This window comes from Anoplopoma fimbria, chromosome 8, assembly GCF_027596085.1.
Source record: "Anoplopoma fimbria isolate UVic2021 breed Golden Eagle Sablefish chromosome 8, Afim_UVic_2022, whole genome shotgun sequence".
Taxonomy (NCBI): domain Eukaryota; kingdom Metazoa; phylum Chordata; class Actinopteri; order Perciformes; family Anoplopomatidae; genus Anoplopoma; species Anoplopoma fimbria.
This window is the reverse complement of record NC_072456.1, coordinates 28200353-28219714: the sequence shown is the minus strand read 5'-3', so window position 1 is coordinate 28219714 and position 19362 is coordinate 28200353. Positions and strand designations below refer to the sequence as shown.

The 19362-nt window shown below is 41.1% G+C and overlaps 1 protein-coding gene across 1 annotated transcript in view; it reads right to left on the bottom strand.

Moving 5' to 3' along the window:
* Positions 1-18473, bottom strand: part of atp10a (ATPase phospholipid transporting 10A) — a 38281-nt gene extending 19808 nt beyond the window's left edge. Inside the window, 11 exon segments of the mRNA XM_054602564.1 lie at positions 63-597; positions 1830-1846; positions 1849-2023; positions 2109-2326; positions 2941-3193; positions 4822-4952; positions 5069-5200; positions 5284-5390; positions 8750-8835; positions 9263-9467; positions 17943-18473. Of these exon segments, the coding sequence (XP_054458539.1) occupies positions 63-597; positions 1830-1846; positions 1849-2023; positions 2109-2326; positions 2941-3193; positions 4822-4952; positions 5069-5200; positions 5284-5390; positions 8750-8835; positions 9263-9467; positions 17943-18319 (2236 nt within the window). The 5' untranslated portion in view covers positions 18320-18473.
* Between the last annotated feature and the right edge of the window lie 889 nt (positions 18474-19362).

Genomic DNA, 19362 nt, shown 5'->3' with positions numbered 1-19362 from the left:
CAGCATCAGTTCCTAACTAGGACTCTGAGGCCAAAGCGCCAGTATGAAGGGGTGCTTCCTACCTGTGTCGGGGGGTTTGATGAGGTCCATGATGGCAGAGTCCGCTCCTTTAGTGTAGACCGTGATCTGGTCCGTCAGAGGGTGCCGGACCACCACGGACATACGTTTCCTGGTGGAGTCGAAGCCCAGCGTGTGCAGCAGCTCGAAGTTTAACTTCCCCAGGTGAGGCAGCTCCACGGTCACCTGGTCCGGGAGCCGTCCGACGAGGGAGCACTTGTAGGCCCTGGCGGCGTAGACCAGCGCCGCCTCGTCCGGCGACTCTGCCTCGTAGCGCAGCTCGCCCTCCTCCGGGCGCCACGGCGTCCCGTCGTAGCTGGGCGGGACGGGGGTGAAGGGCGTCTGCTCCTCGTGCAGCTTGGTGAGTGTGCTCTCGGCGGACGGCGAGGACAGAAGGCTGCCTTTGTTGGAGGAGCGGTTGGTGACGAGGCTGGAGGAGCTGCTGCTGTTGGAGCCGGAGGTCAGTCGGCTGGGGGTGAAGCGTTTGATGAAGTCCTCGATGGTCTTCACCGGAGACTTCAGCTCGAACCGCATCCGGACCTGGAGGACAAGAAGGAACGGAGTCAATGCCACCTTCAGCAGCAAGAAGCTCAACGACAGACGACATGTTATGAGGTTTAACCCTCTGAGACACAAAGATGTTTTCAGGGCGGTTTTTTCTCTCCTGTCACATTTCTCTCTCTGTGTTCTTGATTTTCACTGTAGTATAAAGTCCTGCTCCTCTATGGAAACAGAACAATCCTGACTAGAAGTAGAGAGAACTCTAACATGTCTTTAGAGCAGAATAACAGTTATAATGATATAAATCACATAAACAAAGGCAAAAAAGCAAGTTGAGTTTATTTTTACTAAAAATAAGCAAACAATAGAATGTATATATTCAACATTGTTCCAAGTATCCACGTGTGTGACCAATTTTGGGGAAAAAATGGAGCCCTACTTGCTATTTTTCAGCGCTCCATAAATAATGTGTCACAGCTTAATCTGAGCAGCAGGAGCACAACGGAGAGGATTTATCACCTCAGAGCAGGACAACCACACCCGCACTCTAAAACAAAACACGGATACTGGACCGGGGCCGGAGCCAGAACATCAAACAACCAGGACTACAAAGGAGGCTTTGGGAGGGTCGTTTTTAGGGAAAATAACCAGAAACAAACTGAATGCTTTATCTCAAAAGATGGAAACTACACCCATGTTCAAAAAAGAGAAAGAGGGTTCCTATTGGATCCTCTATTGAAGCTCTTTACAGATATTGTTTTTATTAATGTGGCTTTTTTGGAGACGGTGCATTTAGATGATGCATCAGAGTGTAGATACTAATAGTATATATACTTTATAGTAGATCTCAAAATGAGGTTTGAAACGGAACAATAGGGGCAGCAAACAATAAGTACCCCTGACCTCCGTAGGGTTGAATATGTTTAACTGCTGACAACTAAAGATGTTGTTTGACAAATATTCTTAAGGCCTGAAATGCCTCAATTATCAGGCAATCAACAATAGATGAGGAGTACCTTGTTCCTGATTGGTTAACAGCTAACCCCTACTGATTGGATGAGGAGTACCTTGTTCCTGATTGGTTAACAGCTAACCCCTACTGATTGGATGAGGAGTACCTTCTTCCTGATTGGTTAACAGCTAACCCCTACTGATTGGATGAGGAGTACCTTGTTCCTGATTGGTTAACAGCTAACCCCTACTGATTGGATGAGGAGTACCTTGTTCCTGATTGGTTAACAGCTAACCCCTACTGATTGGATGAGGAGTACCTTGTGCCGCGGCTGGTTGGGGAGGACACCACCACCGTGTTGCAGACGGTGAGAGCGATGAAGAAGTCCATGACGTCGGCGAGGTCAGAGGGCAGCTGGGAGACGGGCTGGCTGTGGAAGCGCATGAAGTCCATCTGACTGCTGCACTCATTGACTTTGTCCAGCAGCTGGGGGTCGGGGGTGACGTCTTTCTCCTGCAGGACAGACAGAGGACGGGTTATGAGAGGACGTATGGAGCACAGAGGAGGAGGACGGAGGTGTGGGGGGGGGCGTGCTGACCATGGGGCTGCTGAAGGCCGTGTGCTTGGACAGGATGCTGGCCCGCTTGGCCTCGGCCCGGCTGCCGGTCCTGCGGTGGGACTTGGTGCTTTGGGAGCGCAGCACCACACGGGCGCTCTGATGGCTGCTCACGCTGTCCCGTCTGGGCAGGGTGCCGCCGTGAGACGTGCACTCCTCCTCTTCTGAATCCATCTCCTGGTACATCGCAAGTCTTCTAGCTGGAAGACACAGAGACACGGTAAAGGCATTTTTTATAGCCGATGCCTGGGCCTCCACATACGGCGTTACGGCATCGTTGATTCAACGTGAGGTCAACGTGAGGTCAACGTGAGGTCGACCAAAGACAAAACTCCATAAACCAACATCCACTTTAGAGGAGGGATTGTTATCATCTGTAAACTCATATCTCATATTCATGGACTCATTATTCCATTTATACAAACCTGTCAAGACAGAAGTAAAGCATTAAATGTATAATAAAGAAACAAACGTTGACTATCCTTTAAACTATTTGATTTGGCTGCAAAATATTAGCGGTGAAAGCGGATTAATTCAACAGTTTGACTTTAACTGTCACAGTGTAAATAAAGTTTTACTGACGATTGTTATCCTCCAATATTCAGTAAAACAACAACCTTTTTTCCTTGTCATTTGTTACATGTGTTTTTATGAAGAAAAATAATAATAATTACTATAACAAAGTAAAAAGATAACATTTAGTATTGTTGATAGTTTACTGACTTCAGAGCATTTAAAGGTTTTGGGGACATTGGCAAAAAAACTAAAAAATATATCCGTTCCACCTCTACTAACTGGTTGCTCTCTCTCTCACCATTAGCATCATGGGAGTACTCCACCCCCGCCACGGTGCAGCGGCGGAACACCATCTTGTTCTCCGTCAGCGTGCCCGTCTTGTCGGAGAAGATGTACTGCATCTGGCCCAGGTCCTCGGTGATATTCAGAGCTCTGCACTGCAGCTGGGAGTCCGTCTCCTCGTCGTACAGGTCCAAGTCCTGATGGATGAAGAACACCTGGCAGATCTTCACAATCTCAATGGACACAAAGAGGGAGATGGGGATCAGCACCTGGGGGAGGAAGAGGAAGAGGTCATCAGGTCTTCATCTACAGGACTATTATATATATATATATGGAAACACTGTGGAGTATCTCAACTGAGAACATATGATAAATATGTTTCCACACATATTCAGCTGTAACATCTGGAAACTACAAGTTAAGAGTGTAATTTACAGTTAGCAAAAAGTATAAAAAGTATATGGATGAAATAAAAGTTTGAGGCTGATTAACAACCATTGATATTTACCATCTGAACCCTAAAACCGTCCGACAAGATGGAAAAGCATGTTTTCTTTAAACTATCGCCAAACCTAAACCATTTATCACAACCAGAAGCTGTAAAAACGCCATTATCGTCAGATTTACATCCTCCAGACTGTTCTTGAACACATCATGTGTGACGAACGCTTCAGTGAGAGAAATTAATCAAAACTAAGCTTCAAATTGTGATATTTCATCAAAAACATTTTATTCTACGTTTCATTTAAAATCTCAACATAAATAAACCGTTTGTTTTAACCAGTTTCTGTAAAAAACATTAAATTCTGAGCTCCTCAGTGAAACTATGAAGACATGATTGATTCATCTGAGACCAACAGTCATGTGACAACAAATCTGTGAAACTTTGACTGAACTTCAGGCTGAACACAGAGCAGAGAGGAGAGAGGAGAAGAGAAGAGAAGAGAGAGAAGAGAAGAGAAGAGAAGAGAAGAGAGAGAAGAGAGAGAAGAGAAGAGAGAAGAGAAAAGAGAGAAGAGAGAGAAGAGAGAGAGGAGAGGTTATAAAAAATTTAATTCTTTCATATTTAGCAGGTGGAGCCTCCATTTTTAGCCAACATTGGTAACACTTGTGGGCACTTACAAAAATGTTGTATATATAGATTCCATTGTTTAAATTTTTTCTAAAATGAATCATCAAAAAATCCAACTTGCGTTTCTTTCTTGTTTATGATTGATGTCATTATAACTGTGTTATTCTGCACTAAAGACATGTTTGAGTTCTCTCTACTTCTAGTCAGGATCGTTCTGCTCCCTTAGAGGAGCAGGACTTTATATTACAGTGAAAATCAAGAACACAGAGTGAAAAATGTGACAGGAGCTAAAGAAACAGAGGGTTTAGAAATGATATACTGTACTGGGTTTGACTGTTTGAACAATGTTGGCCAAATCCCCAGTGACACATTTCCAGGCAACGTTTTCTGGAAAGTAGTTCCGGACGAATGAGTCAGAGCCTTTTGGAGGGCAGCTCGGCCCGCAGCTCGGCCCGCACTCTGTGTTTATTTATCAGGCCAACGTCTGGCAACGCGGGCAGGTCTGGCAACCTCAAACAGTTGGTGTTTGTTCAGAGGAACCCGGCTGCTCTCCGTCTGCACTTACTTCTCATTTAGAGCTACAGTCATATTTTCATTGTCATTTCTGCATGCAAGTAAAAAAAAATCTAGGTTTTTATGCGTCTTCTTCTTGTGTTGGAGAGAATATTCTGCTGTATGAAGAGAGTACTTCCTCTCTGCTTCTACGATTAAATGTGACAATAAAGATCTTCAGGGGTTGAAATAAATACTGCTTTGATTTACAAACTGAAAGATACCCGTGTGTCTTATTCACTTGGTTGCTTCAAGCTTCTCTGTGGCTCCTACCTGAAAGACGATGATCAGGGTGAGGAAGAGGTAAACGGCTGACATGACGGGCGATAAGGCCGTCCCCTCCGGACTGAGCACGTCAAACACGGGTCTCTTATCTCCGTACTGAAACATCCACAGCCCGTGACCTGGAACGCCACAAGGTCAACTCATAAAAAAAGAAACAGTGCAGAGAGAAGATGTTGGTTTTTCACAGTAAACTCAGAGAGAGATTTGTGACGAGCAGCGTGAAGCCGTGACTCACCGACGGCGGAGAACAGACACATGACCAGCAGGATGATGACGCACCAGAACACGTGCACGTTCATCTGACGCTCCAGTTTGCTGCGTTTGTAGCGCGGCCCGTTGTTGTTCAGCATGGCTTTGGTCTCGTGACCTGCGAGGACACGCGGGTGCGTCAGCGGCGGGTCAGGGGTCAGAGGTCACAGGGTGTAACAGGGGTTGATCTGAGGGGCTCACCTGCGTAGATGACGATGCCCACGGCCTCCTCCGTGTTGCGGACGGTGCAGCCTCTCAGCAGCAGGTTGTCTTTGTAGAGGGCGTCTCTGCTGCCGCTACGATGGAGTCTGTCGGCTCAGAAGACGGAGAAAGAGATCAGTCACAGATCAGATTAGAACAAAAGAAAAAAAGGATCATATACAACTTTGAGATCCCTTAGAACGTTTTTCTTGCTGCAGATACTAATTATTGATCATTGATGATCCAGACACAGATCCCTTTGTTGTTTGATTATAACAGCTGATCTTCCACCGTCAACGCTCTGAAGTCAGTAAACCATCAAAATACTAAATGTTATACTTTTTACTTTGTTAAAGTAATTTACAGGGTTTTTTTCTGCATAAAAACGATTGTATTTTTATTCGTAAACAGATCTAGTCATTAGTAGTTTTAATGATGTATAATAATCTGTTTAGAGCTAGTGTGAGGAAGTTAAACAGCTCATAATTCATCTCTAATATCTATTTTATATTAATGTGAAAACATGTCCTGATCGCATATTTTACTGAATATTTGAGGATAACAATAATCAGTAAAACTTTATTTCACACTAACGTTAAACTGTGTAATAAATATATTAACTATGGCCCGTTTTATCACTAAAAGATGTTCAAAAATGTTCCCAGGCAGAAGAGAAGTCCTCCTGGTTAACCATTCATTGAATCGCGGTCAAATGAACCCCCCACTGTTTCCCCTGAGGGTTTAAGGCTCCGATCTTTAACACTAGAGGCGACCCCTCGGCTTTAGAGATAAAACTCTCAGAATCAGTAATCTCTTGTTTAAATCACTTCGTAAAACACATTTGTACAGACTGGCTTTTATGTGACGTCATCTTTTTACTTATATTTTATCATTTTATATCATTTTATAATTATGTATTTATTTTTGTTGTTATTCTTTCTATTGTTTCATCTCTTGTATTGTGTTTACATTTTCTTAAATTTGTCTTGCTTTTGTTGGGAATCACTGTTCTATGTTAAACAATTAATCAGATTTAGTCAAACTTCTCTGATTTCTGCTTCTTAAATGTGAATATTTTCCTCCTCTGAGACGGTTAACTGACCATCTTTGAGTTGCTGACATCGTCTTGTGAAACACTGATTGACAGATTTATCATCATCTTATGGATCAAACAACTAATCGATGAGTCGAGAAAATGAAACCAATCATTAGTTTCTGCTCCAGCGTGGCGATGCTGGTAGAACCAGAGGACGTCTTTATGCAGCCTCACTTTACTCTGCTTCCATCGATCAGACCATAAAGCGCCTCGCTCTCCTCACCAGAGTCCTTATCTCAGCACAAATCCCCCCCGATACAGAAACCCCGTCAGCCTCAGAGTCAATCATTCACTGCCTCATCGCTGACCCTCACATCTCACTCCACACTCACACATTTAACCCGTTCCTGCCCAAAACAGAAGGGATGTCTGGGCACAAATATTACATTACATTACATTACAGTCATTTAGCAGAGGCTTTTCTCCAAAGCGACTTACAGTCAGTAGTATGTTACATATCATTCACCCATTCACACACTGATGACAGGCTACCATCAAGGTGCCACCATCAGACTCTAACTAACATTCATCATCCAGTCCACACCGATGGCCTTCAGGAGCAACTTGGGGTTAAGTGTCTTGCCCAAGGACACATCGACTGCCGAAGCCGGGTATCGAACCACCGACCCTCTGATTGGAGAACTACCTTGCTCTCCACTACGCCACAGCATGAAGACATTTCTGTTTATTCTTTACATCATCATATTTATATCATATAGAGAGCTGCAGGAATGAGTCCTTACATGACACGAGTCAGCATTTTAACACTTCCTGTTCCCGTCTAGAAGTCAGTATGTTTCTTGAATGCGTTTTTTGTTAGATGTCTGAAATAAAGTCTGTGTTTAATACAAGCTGAAAAGATTTTTACCGTTAGTTGTCTGATATAAAATATGTCAGTAAACACCCCTCTGGTGAGTTGAGAAGCTTTTTACAAGTCTTTAATATAGTTTTGACTGTTGATTAAATAAAAAATGTAAACGTCGTGCTGTTGGATATTTGATCAAAGTAGGTCTTTCCACCAATAAGAACAAATATTCTCGTCTCATCTGCAGCCGTCAGCATGTTTCCTAACAGTTCATCCTTTAAACCTCTGCCAGCTGGTCTCCACCAGTATAGAGTCATCACCGTGTCCCACAGCTCCCAGTTCACAGCCAGCTCACACTGTTCAGGAGAGAGACTGCTTTCTCTCCTAGAAACGTAGTTACATGAGACTTTGTGCCAATGAACGTAATGTAATAAAACACTGCTGAGACCAAACCTCCCCTCTCAACGCCGCCGTAACCTGGCAACCGAATAGCTGCAGCATCTGGTCTGCTTCCGACAAGACGTCATGATGACATGAGAGCGGGTCAGCCCGGTCAGATCAGAGGACGCCGGTCATCGTCTCGAGAGGAGACTCACCTGGCAGGTGTCCAGGTGATGAACATGACCCTGAACAGTTCACCAAGGTGGGAAACGCTCTTATTTGCTTTGTTGCCGAGGATGAGATGAGGAGATCGATGCCTCTCTGGTGAATAAGATGCTAGAGCCTGACGCTGTTAGCTTAGCTTAGCATAAAGACTAGGAACGGATGGAAACAACTAGCCATGGCTCTGCCTGAAGGAAACAAAACCTGCCTCCAGGAACCTCTAAAGCTCACAGAGTAACATGTTTTATCCAGGCAGCAACACCGCTAGTGCTGACTGAGGGATCCTAGTTCTTAAAGGGTTACTGCAGAAATGTAGTGTGACTCACAGGAGACGGATCAAAAAGGTTCAAATCAAAGAAACAGATGCCGAGATGTGTTGCCTTTTGAAAAACACCTGATCCTACATTTCCCATAAAGCAACTCATTAGCATCATTTAATTAGTTCCACCTTGCATAGTAAATACCCATAAGGTGTCACTAGTCACATACTGGTTAACAATTAGCATTAATGCCCCGAGGGCAAAGTCCTACGACAGGAAGTGCTGAGCTCAGACTGTCCTCCTGTCCCGTCTCCGTCACTGCGTCCTCTACAGCGTAACCTCCCGCTGGCTGTCAGTCTGAGAGCTCGAGGAACTCCAGCTGCAGTTTATTCTGGTCATGTGCACATTCAAACGGGCAAACCCCTGCAACCACATCCCAAGAAGGCAGATCGTAATCTGGATTTGGAAAAACTGGTGAAGTCATAATTATAAGTTGGAGACTCCCGGATCGCCGACAAACCGCAGTTTCACATTATTTCCATTCTGAAAGCGAAACGTTTTCTCAAAACGTCACAAGATCGATTTACAGTGAACCTTTATTGAGAGCGAACAGATACGGATGAGCGTCGGGGTTTGTTCTAAAGAGTAACCATCATCCACCACCCGCCGTACGGAGGGGAAGGATAAACAGACGGGACTCACATGTAGCCTCGGAACCGGTTCAGGTCGTTGTTGGGCTTCTCACATTCAATTATGCCGTTGTACTTTAACGGGTCAAAATCACAATCCTGCAGACAGAAAACAAACACACTGTTATTAACAATTGATTATTGAATGATTTGTTGGTTACTAAAATTAACCTTCAACTAGTTATTATGAGTTATTGTCTCCAGAAGCAGAAACAATGTTTAGTTTGGGTGAAGAGAAATGACTGCTATCAGGGACTAGTGTTTCATTTTACTGCAGCAGGGTCTGACAGTCTGACCCGCTCGAGCTTTAAGAATAACTTTATAGAAACAGACGATCTTCTCTCTGATGGTCTCGTTTACTGATGGAGGTCTATAGAGGATCAGGACTAAACTGAGACTGGTTCAGGACCAGATAAAAGATCCTCACTGTCACTTTAATCACTCAAAATATAAAGTGGCTAAAAAGAAAACCGTATTTTCACTTTTGACAACCAAAAGCTGACGCAAAAAGCAAACAAAGTCTCACCAGGTCGAAGAAGCTGCGGACCACCTGCCTCTGCTTCAGGTTGGTCTCTCCGTCCAGCGTGGCGGTCTCGATGTGGCACAGACGGTCCGGGTCGCTGGAGCTCAGCAGCAGGACGTCGGCGGGGAGGATCTCGTTGCATCGCAGCCTGATGAAGTCTCCCACCCGGACCTCCTTCCAGAACTTCTCCACGTAGCGTCGCTCCGCTCTGCAAGAACAACGAGAGGCTGCTTTAAAGCTCTGAACCCCAAAAGAAGGTTTTCTTTAAACGATCACCAAAACTACACCGTTTATCACAGCAGCCAGAAGCTGGTAAAACTGTCATGATTGTCAGATTCTCATCTTTCCCACGGTCCTTAAACTCATCATGTGCTACGAACATTTTCTTCACAGAACGGAACAGAAACGAAGCTTCAAATTATGATATTTCATCCAAAACATTTTATTCTACACGTCTCATTTAAAATTTCACCCAAAATAAACTGTTTCCTTTAACCAGATTCTGTAAAAAACATTAAATTCTGAGCTCCTCAGTGAAACTATGAAGACATGATTGATTCATCTGAGACCAACAGTCATGTGACAACAACTGCTGAACACAGAGAGAAGAGGAGAGGAGAGGAGAAGAAAGGAGAGGTAGAGAGGAGAAGAGAGGAGGGGAGAGGAGAGAAGAGGAGGAGAGGCTGGAAGTAGAGGTTGTAAACATGTGAATAGTTCAATATCCAAAACACATTGAGTCATTTCCAACATTAGTAACTTGTGTGGACTCTTGGAAAAATGTTGTATAAATAGAATCCATTGTTTGTAAATTATCAAAGAAATTAAACTTTTTCTTTTTTTATGATTGATGTCATCATAACTGTGTTATTCTGCACTAAAGACATGTTTGAGTTCTCTCTACTTCTAGTCATGATTGTTCTGTTTTCATAGAGGAGCAGGGCTTTATATTAAAATGAAAAACAAAGCAACATAGAGAGAAATGTTAGAGCAGCTTGGTGTTCAGAGGGTTAAGTCGTGGAGCTATTGTTCTCAATAACTGGTGCTTCTATAAACAGAAACATCAGCTCGACCTCCATAAATCTGTACGGGACAGAAAATATTGTTGATGCCACAAACTTATGTAGTTCTCCAAACTTCTTCCTCAATATGTCAAAATACAAACAAATACAGTTTAGCTTTATCTTGATGGATTTATAAACAGGTTTGGGATGAGACATTTTCAGAACAACCTAAAGGAGGAACAAAGTCAGTTCCAAGTAAATATCTTTATCTACTCTCAGTCCACGTGACATAATCAATCAATCAAATTTAATCACATTACTATCCCTATTTTCATGGCTATAATTCTACTATAATAATTGCTGCTGTTATTATAAGTAGTCTTATTATATGAATCATTTATGTCATATACATTGAATGTGTTGTATCTCTGTTATGCTGTTCATTCTGTACACATGACATCTATTGCATTCTGTCCATCCTGGAGAAGGATCCCTCCTCTGTCGTTCTCCCAGAGGTTTCTTCCTTTTTTCTCCCTGTTAAAGGGGTTTTTAGGGGAGTTTTTTGTGTGAGGATGTGAGGGAAGGACAGAGGATGTGAGGACAGAGGATGTGAGGGTGTAAGGACAGAGGATGTGAGGGTGTAAGGACAGAGGATGTCTCATGTGCACAGATTGTAAAGCCCTCTGAGGCAAATTTGTAATTCTGGGCTATACAAAATAAACTGAATTGAATTGAATCAATCAGTCAGTGAGGTCTTCCTGTAAACATTGTCACTGTTCTGAGGAGCTTGCTGCCGTCTTGAATGGATCAGACTTCACTAACAATGTGATATTCCTGCTAGCAAATAAGATAAGTGATGCATCAACCAGAGCTCCAAACATCCGTCAAGAATCCCCCCCAACACACACACACACAAACACACACTAATGACTCATCTCCCTGCCTATTAAAACATTCCTTTCCTTGAATTTTGTCTCTGAAGTGTTTCGTGGTTTTCACTAGAAAATCTGACTTTCCCAGGAACTTTTAAGAGTTTAAAAACATGTGTTACAGATATTTATCTCTGGATCAGCAGCCTGAAGACAAAGAGCTGCTGACGTAAGAGCTCAGAATGGTTCAATACGTGACCTGGATTTGTAAAGTTTGCTGTAAAAGTAGTTCAAAGTGTGAGACATTAATACTAAATATACTAATATATCAGTCAAAGAGTTTCCTGAAGTGGTTCATTTACTAAACTACTTTGACGATACAGTAAAAGACACTTTATCAACCAAAACTAGAACATATATGCAGTTTTAACTTAGGCAAATCCTGTTAATCAGGTGTTAAGAGTCCTTTCTCATCGTCAGGAGACGAGTAGCCTTTCTGTTTGTTTATTAAACATGAAAATGTTATTGTGACTATTGTTACTTTATCTTTATATCTGTTACTGATTCAGTCTCTCCTCAAACTCACACAAGAGTAAGTTATTGTTGGTACAGTGGAAGACTAACGAAGACGCTTTAAATTAGTTTCATTTTGTATTTTCATGTGTTTTGATGATCAAAAAGGTAAAATTACCGTTTCTGTTAATGGAGTCTGGTGTCTCTTAACTTCGTGAATGAAGGTTTTATTTGGACAAACCAGAGTTGGTGATTGTTGTTAACATTGGAAAGACTAATAAAGATGCTTTTGAGCAGTTTCATTTTGTTTCTGTCCGGTTTGAATGAAGTGTGTTTTGATGATCAGCGAGGTAAAATCACTGTTTTCTGACTGGAGTCTGGTGGCTTTGAAGTGGGCAGATTAATTGTATGTTTTGTACGTTAATAAATTATAATTATTGTCTAAATCTCAGTTGATTTGTATTTATTGTATATATTCACTTCAACAATGCGTCACTTTAAGTGCACTATTGCAGAGAAAGAAAAAAGACAGATGTTAGTGGTTTTGTGTCCGGAGGGAAAGACACTTTATTTGGAATTTGTTCAAAGTTACCAAGCAGCTTAGATCTACAAATTATAGAAAATGTATCTGACAATGTGAAGATCGATTCAATCAATTAGTTTTTCACTCCATACTTCTCAAATGTCTCTTTGTCATATTTGATGGTAAACTGAATATCTTTAGGGTTTTTCAGTTTCTATTTTTCAGCTTGTGTTGTCTGGAGAAAGAAACAAAGAACATCTTTTATGCGTCAGACATACTGTAAATAACCACAAATAAACAATCACCAACAACTTAAACACTTTCTAAAGAAACTTAAACACATCGGCTCCATTTACATTTAATATGCGTGAGTCTAACCAGCACGTGGGTTCTGTTAACTTTGACTTCACACATTATCAAAAGCACATACTCCACCAAGACCAGAACAAACCAAGATGTATATCTGTGAATGAAATGCTGTAGGAAAAAAAACCCAGACTACTGTTCTTAATGGTGTTCTTTGTTTAAAAAGGTCAATCTTTACCGTTACAATGAGAACAACTGTCCTAGAGAGAAGGAATTCTGTTTGTTTTTATGCTTTTACATTTAAACCCAGCAGACATATTCTCATAAATAAAGAATTCCAGTGGAACGAGGACAGTCTGGTGAAAATGAATCACTCCTGTAGTCCGCTACAGTCTGTCCTCCACTGCTGCTTGGATGTGAAATGTATCTTCATGTCTTTGTGCATAACTTCAAAACAACCACAGTAAACAGAGCAGAGAAAATACAAATCAATGTTCCGCTGTGGACTCCATTCACAAAAACATTAATTTAACCTCTCAGAACACAGGAGCTACTGCTCTACTGCTGCCTCCATCAGTTAGTAAGTTTGTGTTATTGTGTAACTTTGGTGAATCTGAATTAACCCTTTAAAAACACCAAAATGTCACATTAACACATATTTAAGAAAGCTGTAATTATAAGTAGCATCATCTATGGATACTCAGTCAACAAACTGACCTTCTGTACCAGTTTTGACATTTTAAAAAGGGATGGTTCTGATTTGTAACTGAAGCTGTTATTTATGCTATCTTAAAATACACCAGACTACATTCACAACAACAGTAATTTTACCTCTCAGAACACAGGAGTTGCTGCTCTACTGCTGCCTCCATCTGTTAGTTAGTTTGTGTTGTTGTTTGACTTTGGTGTTTTTTAAGGTAAGTTTAGATTCACCAAAGTCAAAACAGATGGAGGCAGCAGTAGAGCAGTAGCTCCTGTGTTCTGAGAGGTTAAATCTCTGTTTGTGTGAATGTAGTCTGGTGTCTTTGTAGAGAGCATAGATAACAGCTTCAGTTCTCCGTCATAAAGGTAAAGAGGTGTAAATATTCTAAATATAGCGTTCTCTTAAACTGATATTGATTCTTTTAGGAGTCTAAAATACGTCCACAGCAGAACATTGATCTGCTCCGTGCTGGTTCTCCTGTCTGTTTCTACAAACATCTGCTGTAGTGAAACACTGACTGTGGAGGAGAACCTCACACAGACACACTCATAAACATCACCACTGTACCTTTAAACTGTTGTGGTCCAGCTTGATCCTGGATGTTGTAAACAGCCTGAACAGCAGATTAAGAGCAAACTATTTACATTCCAGTAAACTCAATTTATCATATTTGTCTGAATCTTTGTAAACTACATTCAGGAGAAAATCTTGTGCCGTTAGTCCTGATAAAATGGAGGAGACATTAACCAGCATCGTTCGGACTTTGTAAATATGAGCTTTTCTTGATAAAGTTGTAATACCATATCATAAATATAACCTCCTCCTGCTGCTGCCATGTGTGGAGATTAAATGTCTTAAGTAAACCATTCAGATCTGGTTCATCTGGAGTTAAAGGTTTAATTAACTGTTACGCTGCCGTGAACCTCGAGTCCAGTCAGCTGTTGCCGGGTCGAGAAAGTTGAATGTTTTCTGCACAATTCGGCCACAGCGGATGAAAATGTAATTATGTCCTAACCTCGACAGAACAACTTGGGTCAGGACTGACTCTACGAGTGTAAAGCTACCAAACACTGAGCCTTTTGATTACCGTGAATTCTGGTCTGTATGAGGACGACAGTGCTGCTTTTCATTAGACAGACACACACACACACACAGTCAGTAGAAACACACACACAGTCAGCACACACACCACACCCCCCCTCTGGTCCTGAAAAGTGAAGTCAAAGCTTCATGTTTAAAGCTGCATTCTCTCTCCTGTCCACCAGGGGGCGACTCCTCTGGTTGTATAGAAGTCTATGAGAAAATGACTCTACTTCTCTCTTGATTTATTCCCTCAGTAAACATTGTAAACATGAGTTTATGGTCTCAATCTCTAGTTTCAAGTCTTCTTCAATACAGCATGATGTTCATTTAGTAAATGATGCTCCATTTAGAGTCAAACAGACCATAAAGCAGGGGATGCTTTAGGGCGGGGCTACACACTGATTGACAGGTCGACACCAGAGACGTATACGGCGTCTCTACGTCACTCCTCCTCAGTCCATATATGGTCACTTCCTGTTCACTGGTTGCAAAAAACAACAACATTGCAACGAGCAAATGGCTAAACTCCAGCCTTTAAGACTACAGACGCTTAATAATGATCAATAATAAAGGTGACTTCTGTATGATCAGAAAATAAAAACAGCTTCACACTTCTCTGGATTCAACATGTGATGATTGTTCCTCGTGTGTTAAAGAAGGTTGGACTCGCAGGCCTGAGATGGTATTTTGTTGAAATTCACATTTAGTGGAGAAAGTGAAACGTGGACGATCTGATAAAAAAAGTTGTCTAACATCGTCGATTACTCTGTGGATTGTTGTCTCGACTAATCAATTGGCGGTTCTGTCTGTTGTTATTGACAATTTTTCTGGTTAAAATACCTCAATCGATTATCAAAGCAGTTGGAATGTATGAGTTGACAACTTACAGTTAATTGATTAGTCGTTGGATGTCTAGTCACAATCTACGTCAGCACAAATTCTGATTGTTTTTCTACATTTTCAGGTAAACCCAGCAGAATATTCTTGGAAACAAAGAATTAAAGTAAAACGAGGAGGTTCTGATGAAAAAAAAGATTTGATTTCTCCATAAATTGTTTTCTTGATTTATCGTATAAATATATATAAATATATAGTATAGTTGTTTGATCTATACAATTATGTAAAAAAGTTTATTTTTGACATTTTTTCCTTTTAAATACCTCAATCATTATCAAAGTAGACAACAGTTCATAGAACAGCAGAATATATTGCCCATCTCGACCCACACCATGAGGCTGGTATCTGGGGTCAAACTTAAAGGCCAGTTTCAATCCACTGACAGTTTGTCCTCTGATAGACAAACCAACTAAAAGCTTGTCATGTAACACTTATTTTAATGGTGTCAGTGGTATTTATTTTAATGGTGTCAGTGGTATTTATTTTAATGGTGTCAGTGGTATTTATTTTAATGGTGTCAGTAGTATTTATTTTAATGGTGTCAGTAGTATTTATTTTAATGGTGTCAGTGGTATATATTTTAATGGTGTCTAGTATTTATGTTAATGGTGTCTAGTATTTATGTTAATGGTGTCAGTAGTATATATTTTAATGGTGTAATTAGTATTTATTTTAATGGTGTCAGTAGTATATATTTTAATGGTGTCAGTGGTATTTATTTTAATGGTGTCAGTGGTATTTATTGTAATGGCTTCAGTAGTATATATTTTAATGGTGTCAGTGGTATTTATTTTAATGGTGTCAGTGGTATTTATTTTAATGGTGTCAGTAGTATATATTTTAATGGTGTCAGTGGTATTTATTTTAATGGTGTCAGTAGTATTTATTTTAATGGTGTCAGTAGTATATATTTTAATGGTGTCAGTGGTATTTATTTTAATGGCGTCAGTAGTATTTATTGTAATGGTGTCAGTGGTATTTATTGTAATGGTGTCAGTGGTATTTATTTTAATGGTGTCAGTAGTATTTATTTTAATGGTGTCAGTATTTATTTAATTTTAATGGTTTTAATGGTGTCAGTAGTATTTATTTTAATGGTTTTAATGGTGTCAGTAGTATTTATTTTAATGGTGTCAGTAGTATTTATTTTAATGGTTTTAATGGTGTCAGTAGTATTTATTTTAATGGTGTCAGTAGTATTTATTTTAATGGTTTTAATGGCGTCAGTAGTATATATTTTAATGGTGTCAGTGGTATTTATTGTAATGGTGTCAGTAGTATTTATTTTAATGGTGTCAGTGGTATTTATTTTAATGGTGTCAGTAGTATTTATTTTAATGGTGTCAGTAGTATTTATTTTAATGGTTTTAATGGTGTCAGTAGTATTTATTTTAATGGTGTCAGTAGTATTTATTTTAATGGTTTTAATGGTGTCAGTAGTATTTATTTTAATGGTGTCAGTAGTATTTATTTTAATGGTTTTAATGGTGTCAGTAGTATTTATTTTAATGGTGTCAGTAGTATTTATTTTAATGGTGTCAGTAGTATTTATTTTAATGGTTTTAATGGTGTCAGTAGTATTTATATTAAACTTAATACTGGTTGTTTATGTTTTATATTTCTTCTATTATTTCTTCTATAGTTCTTCTATTCTTCTTCTATAGTTCTTCTTCTACTCTTCTTCTTCTACTGTTCTTCTTCTACTTTATTCTTTTACTCTTCTATTCTTCTTCTACTCGTCTTCTATTCTTCTTCTATAGTTCTTCTTCTCTTCTTCTTCTATAGTTCTTCTTCTATTCTTCTTCTTCTTCTATGCTGTGGCGTAGTGGAGAGCAAGGTAGTTCTCCAATCAGAGGGTCGGTGGTTCGATACCCGGCTTCGGCAGTCGATGTGTCCTTGGGCAAGACACTTAACCCCAAGTTGCTCCTGAAGGCCATCGGTGTGGACTGATGATGAATGTTAGTTAGAGTCTGATGGTGGCACCTTGATGGTAGCCTGTCATCAGTGTGTGAATGGGTGAATGATATGTAACATACTACTGACTGTAAGTCGCTTTGGATAAAAGAATGACTGTAATGTAATGTATTCTTCTTCTACTTTCTTCTTCTACTCCTACTACTCTTCTTCTACTCTTCTTCTACTCTTCTTCTATAGTTCTTCTTCTCTTCTTCTTCTATTCTTCTACTCTTCTTCTTCTTCTACTGTTCTACTATTGTTCTTCTTCTACTCTTCTACTGTTCTACTATTGTTCTTCTTCTACTCTTCTTCTTCTACTCTTCTACTATTGTTCTTCTTCTATTCTTCTACTATTGTTCTTCTTCTACTCTTCTTCTATTCTTCTTCTACTCTTCTTCTATAGTTCTTCTCTTCTTCTATTCTTCTACTCTTCTTCTTCTCTTCTTCTATTCTTCTACTGTTCTACTATTGTTCTTCTTCTACTCTTCTACTATTGTTCTTCTTCTTCTTCTATTCTTCTACTGTTCTACTATTGTTCTTCTTCTACTCTTCTACTATTGTTCTTCTTCTACTCTTCTTCTATTCTTCTTCTCTTCTTCTTCTATTCTTCTACTCTTCTTCTTCTATTCTTCTACTCTTCTACTATTGTTCTTCTTCTACTCTTCTTCTATTGTTCTTCTTCTACTTCTTCTTCTATTCTTCTTCTATTCTTCTACTCTTCTACTATTGTTCTTCTTCTACTCTTCTTCTATTCTTCTTTCTCTCTTCCTCTCCTCCTCCTCTTCTCTTCCTCCCCCCTCCTCCTCTTCCCCCCTCCCCCCCCCCCTCTCACCTGCTGAACACCAGGCAGTCCATGTGGTTGATGTCTGTGTCTGAGCGGTGTCTCCGGTAGTCCTCCCACAGGTCCTTGACGGCGGTGACGGACAGGATGAAGAGCACTGGAGCCAGCGCCAGCTCGGGCTGGAAGGCGTTGACCAGGGGCACGAAGTTGAGCAGCGCGATGAAGACGAAGTACACGTTGGCGAAGCGGTGGAACTGCTCGAACAGGTTCTTTGGGAGGAAGGACAGCAGCGTGTACTTGGTGGTTCTGATCCGGTTGCTGGCGTAGTGCCGGTTCGGGTCCTCCGCGCCCACGTTGGCGTGCACGGTCCTGGTCTTGGTCTCCTTCGTGGGTCTGCTCCTCTTCCTCGGCCGGGTGTCTGGCGCCATGGGCCCCGCAGCGTGTAGTCCTCTCAGAAACTACACGCTGCTAGCTGCTAGCCGCTAGCTGCTCCATTTATTCTTCTTCTGCGAAACTTTTCCTTGTTTGTCTTCTTCTTCTTCTCCTCTTTTTTCTCTCGCCGGAGGATGCTGAGCGGCGGGAGTCCTGCTGGCCCCGCCCCCTGGCCCCGCCCACCGCTCTGTGACTGTGTGTTGTAGATCTGCGCATGCGCGGACCCCTGGAATCCGACCCCCGTGGCTCCGCCTCCGTCCCACAGCTGGACGGAGTCTCCGACTGCCACGAGTTTACAGGAAGCAGACAAACATCCAGACTGCCTCATTAATATGCACAAACCAGACTGCCTCATTAATATGCACAATCCAGACTGCCTCATTAATATGCACAAACCAGACTGCCTCATTAATATGCACAAACATCCAGACTGCCTCATTAATATGCACAATCCAGACTGCCTCATTAATATGCACAAACATCCAGACTGCCTCATTAATATGCACAAACCAGATGCACAAACCAGACTGCCTCATTAATATGCACAAACCAGACTGCCTCATTAATATGCACAAACATCCAGACTGCCTCATTAATATGCACAAACCAGACTGCCTCATTAATATGCACAAACCAGACTGCCTCATTAATATGCACAAACCAGACTGTCTCATTAATATGCACAAACCAGACTGCCTCATTAATATGCACAAACCAGACTGCCTCATTAATATGCACAAACCAGACTGCCTCATTAATATGCACAAACATCCAGACTGCCTCATTAATATGCACAATCCAGACTGCCTCATTAATATGCACAAACCAGACTGCCTCATTAATATGCACAAACCAGACTGCCTCATTAATATGCACAAACCAGTAAATCACTAAATAACAAAGAATCAGAAAGTTTTAATGCTACACTTCATAAATGTCATAGATAATTAAATTAAAACAATCAGAAAGTTGTCTTCCTCTCCTCTTCCTCTCTTCCTCCTCTCCTCTCCTCCTCTCCCCCCTCCTCTTCCTCTCCTCT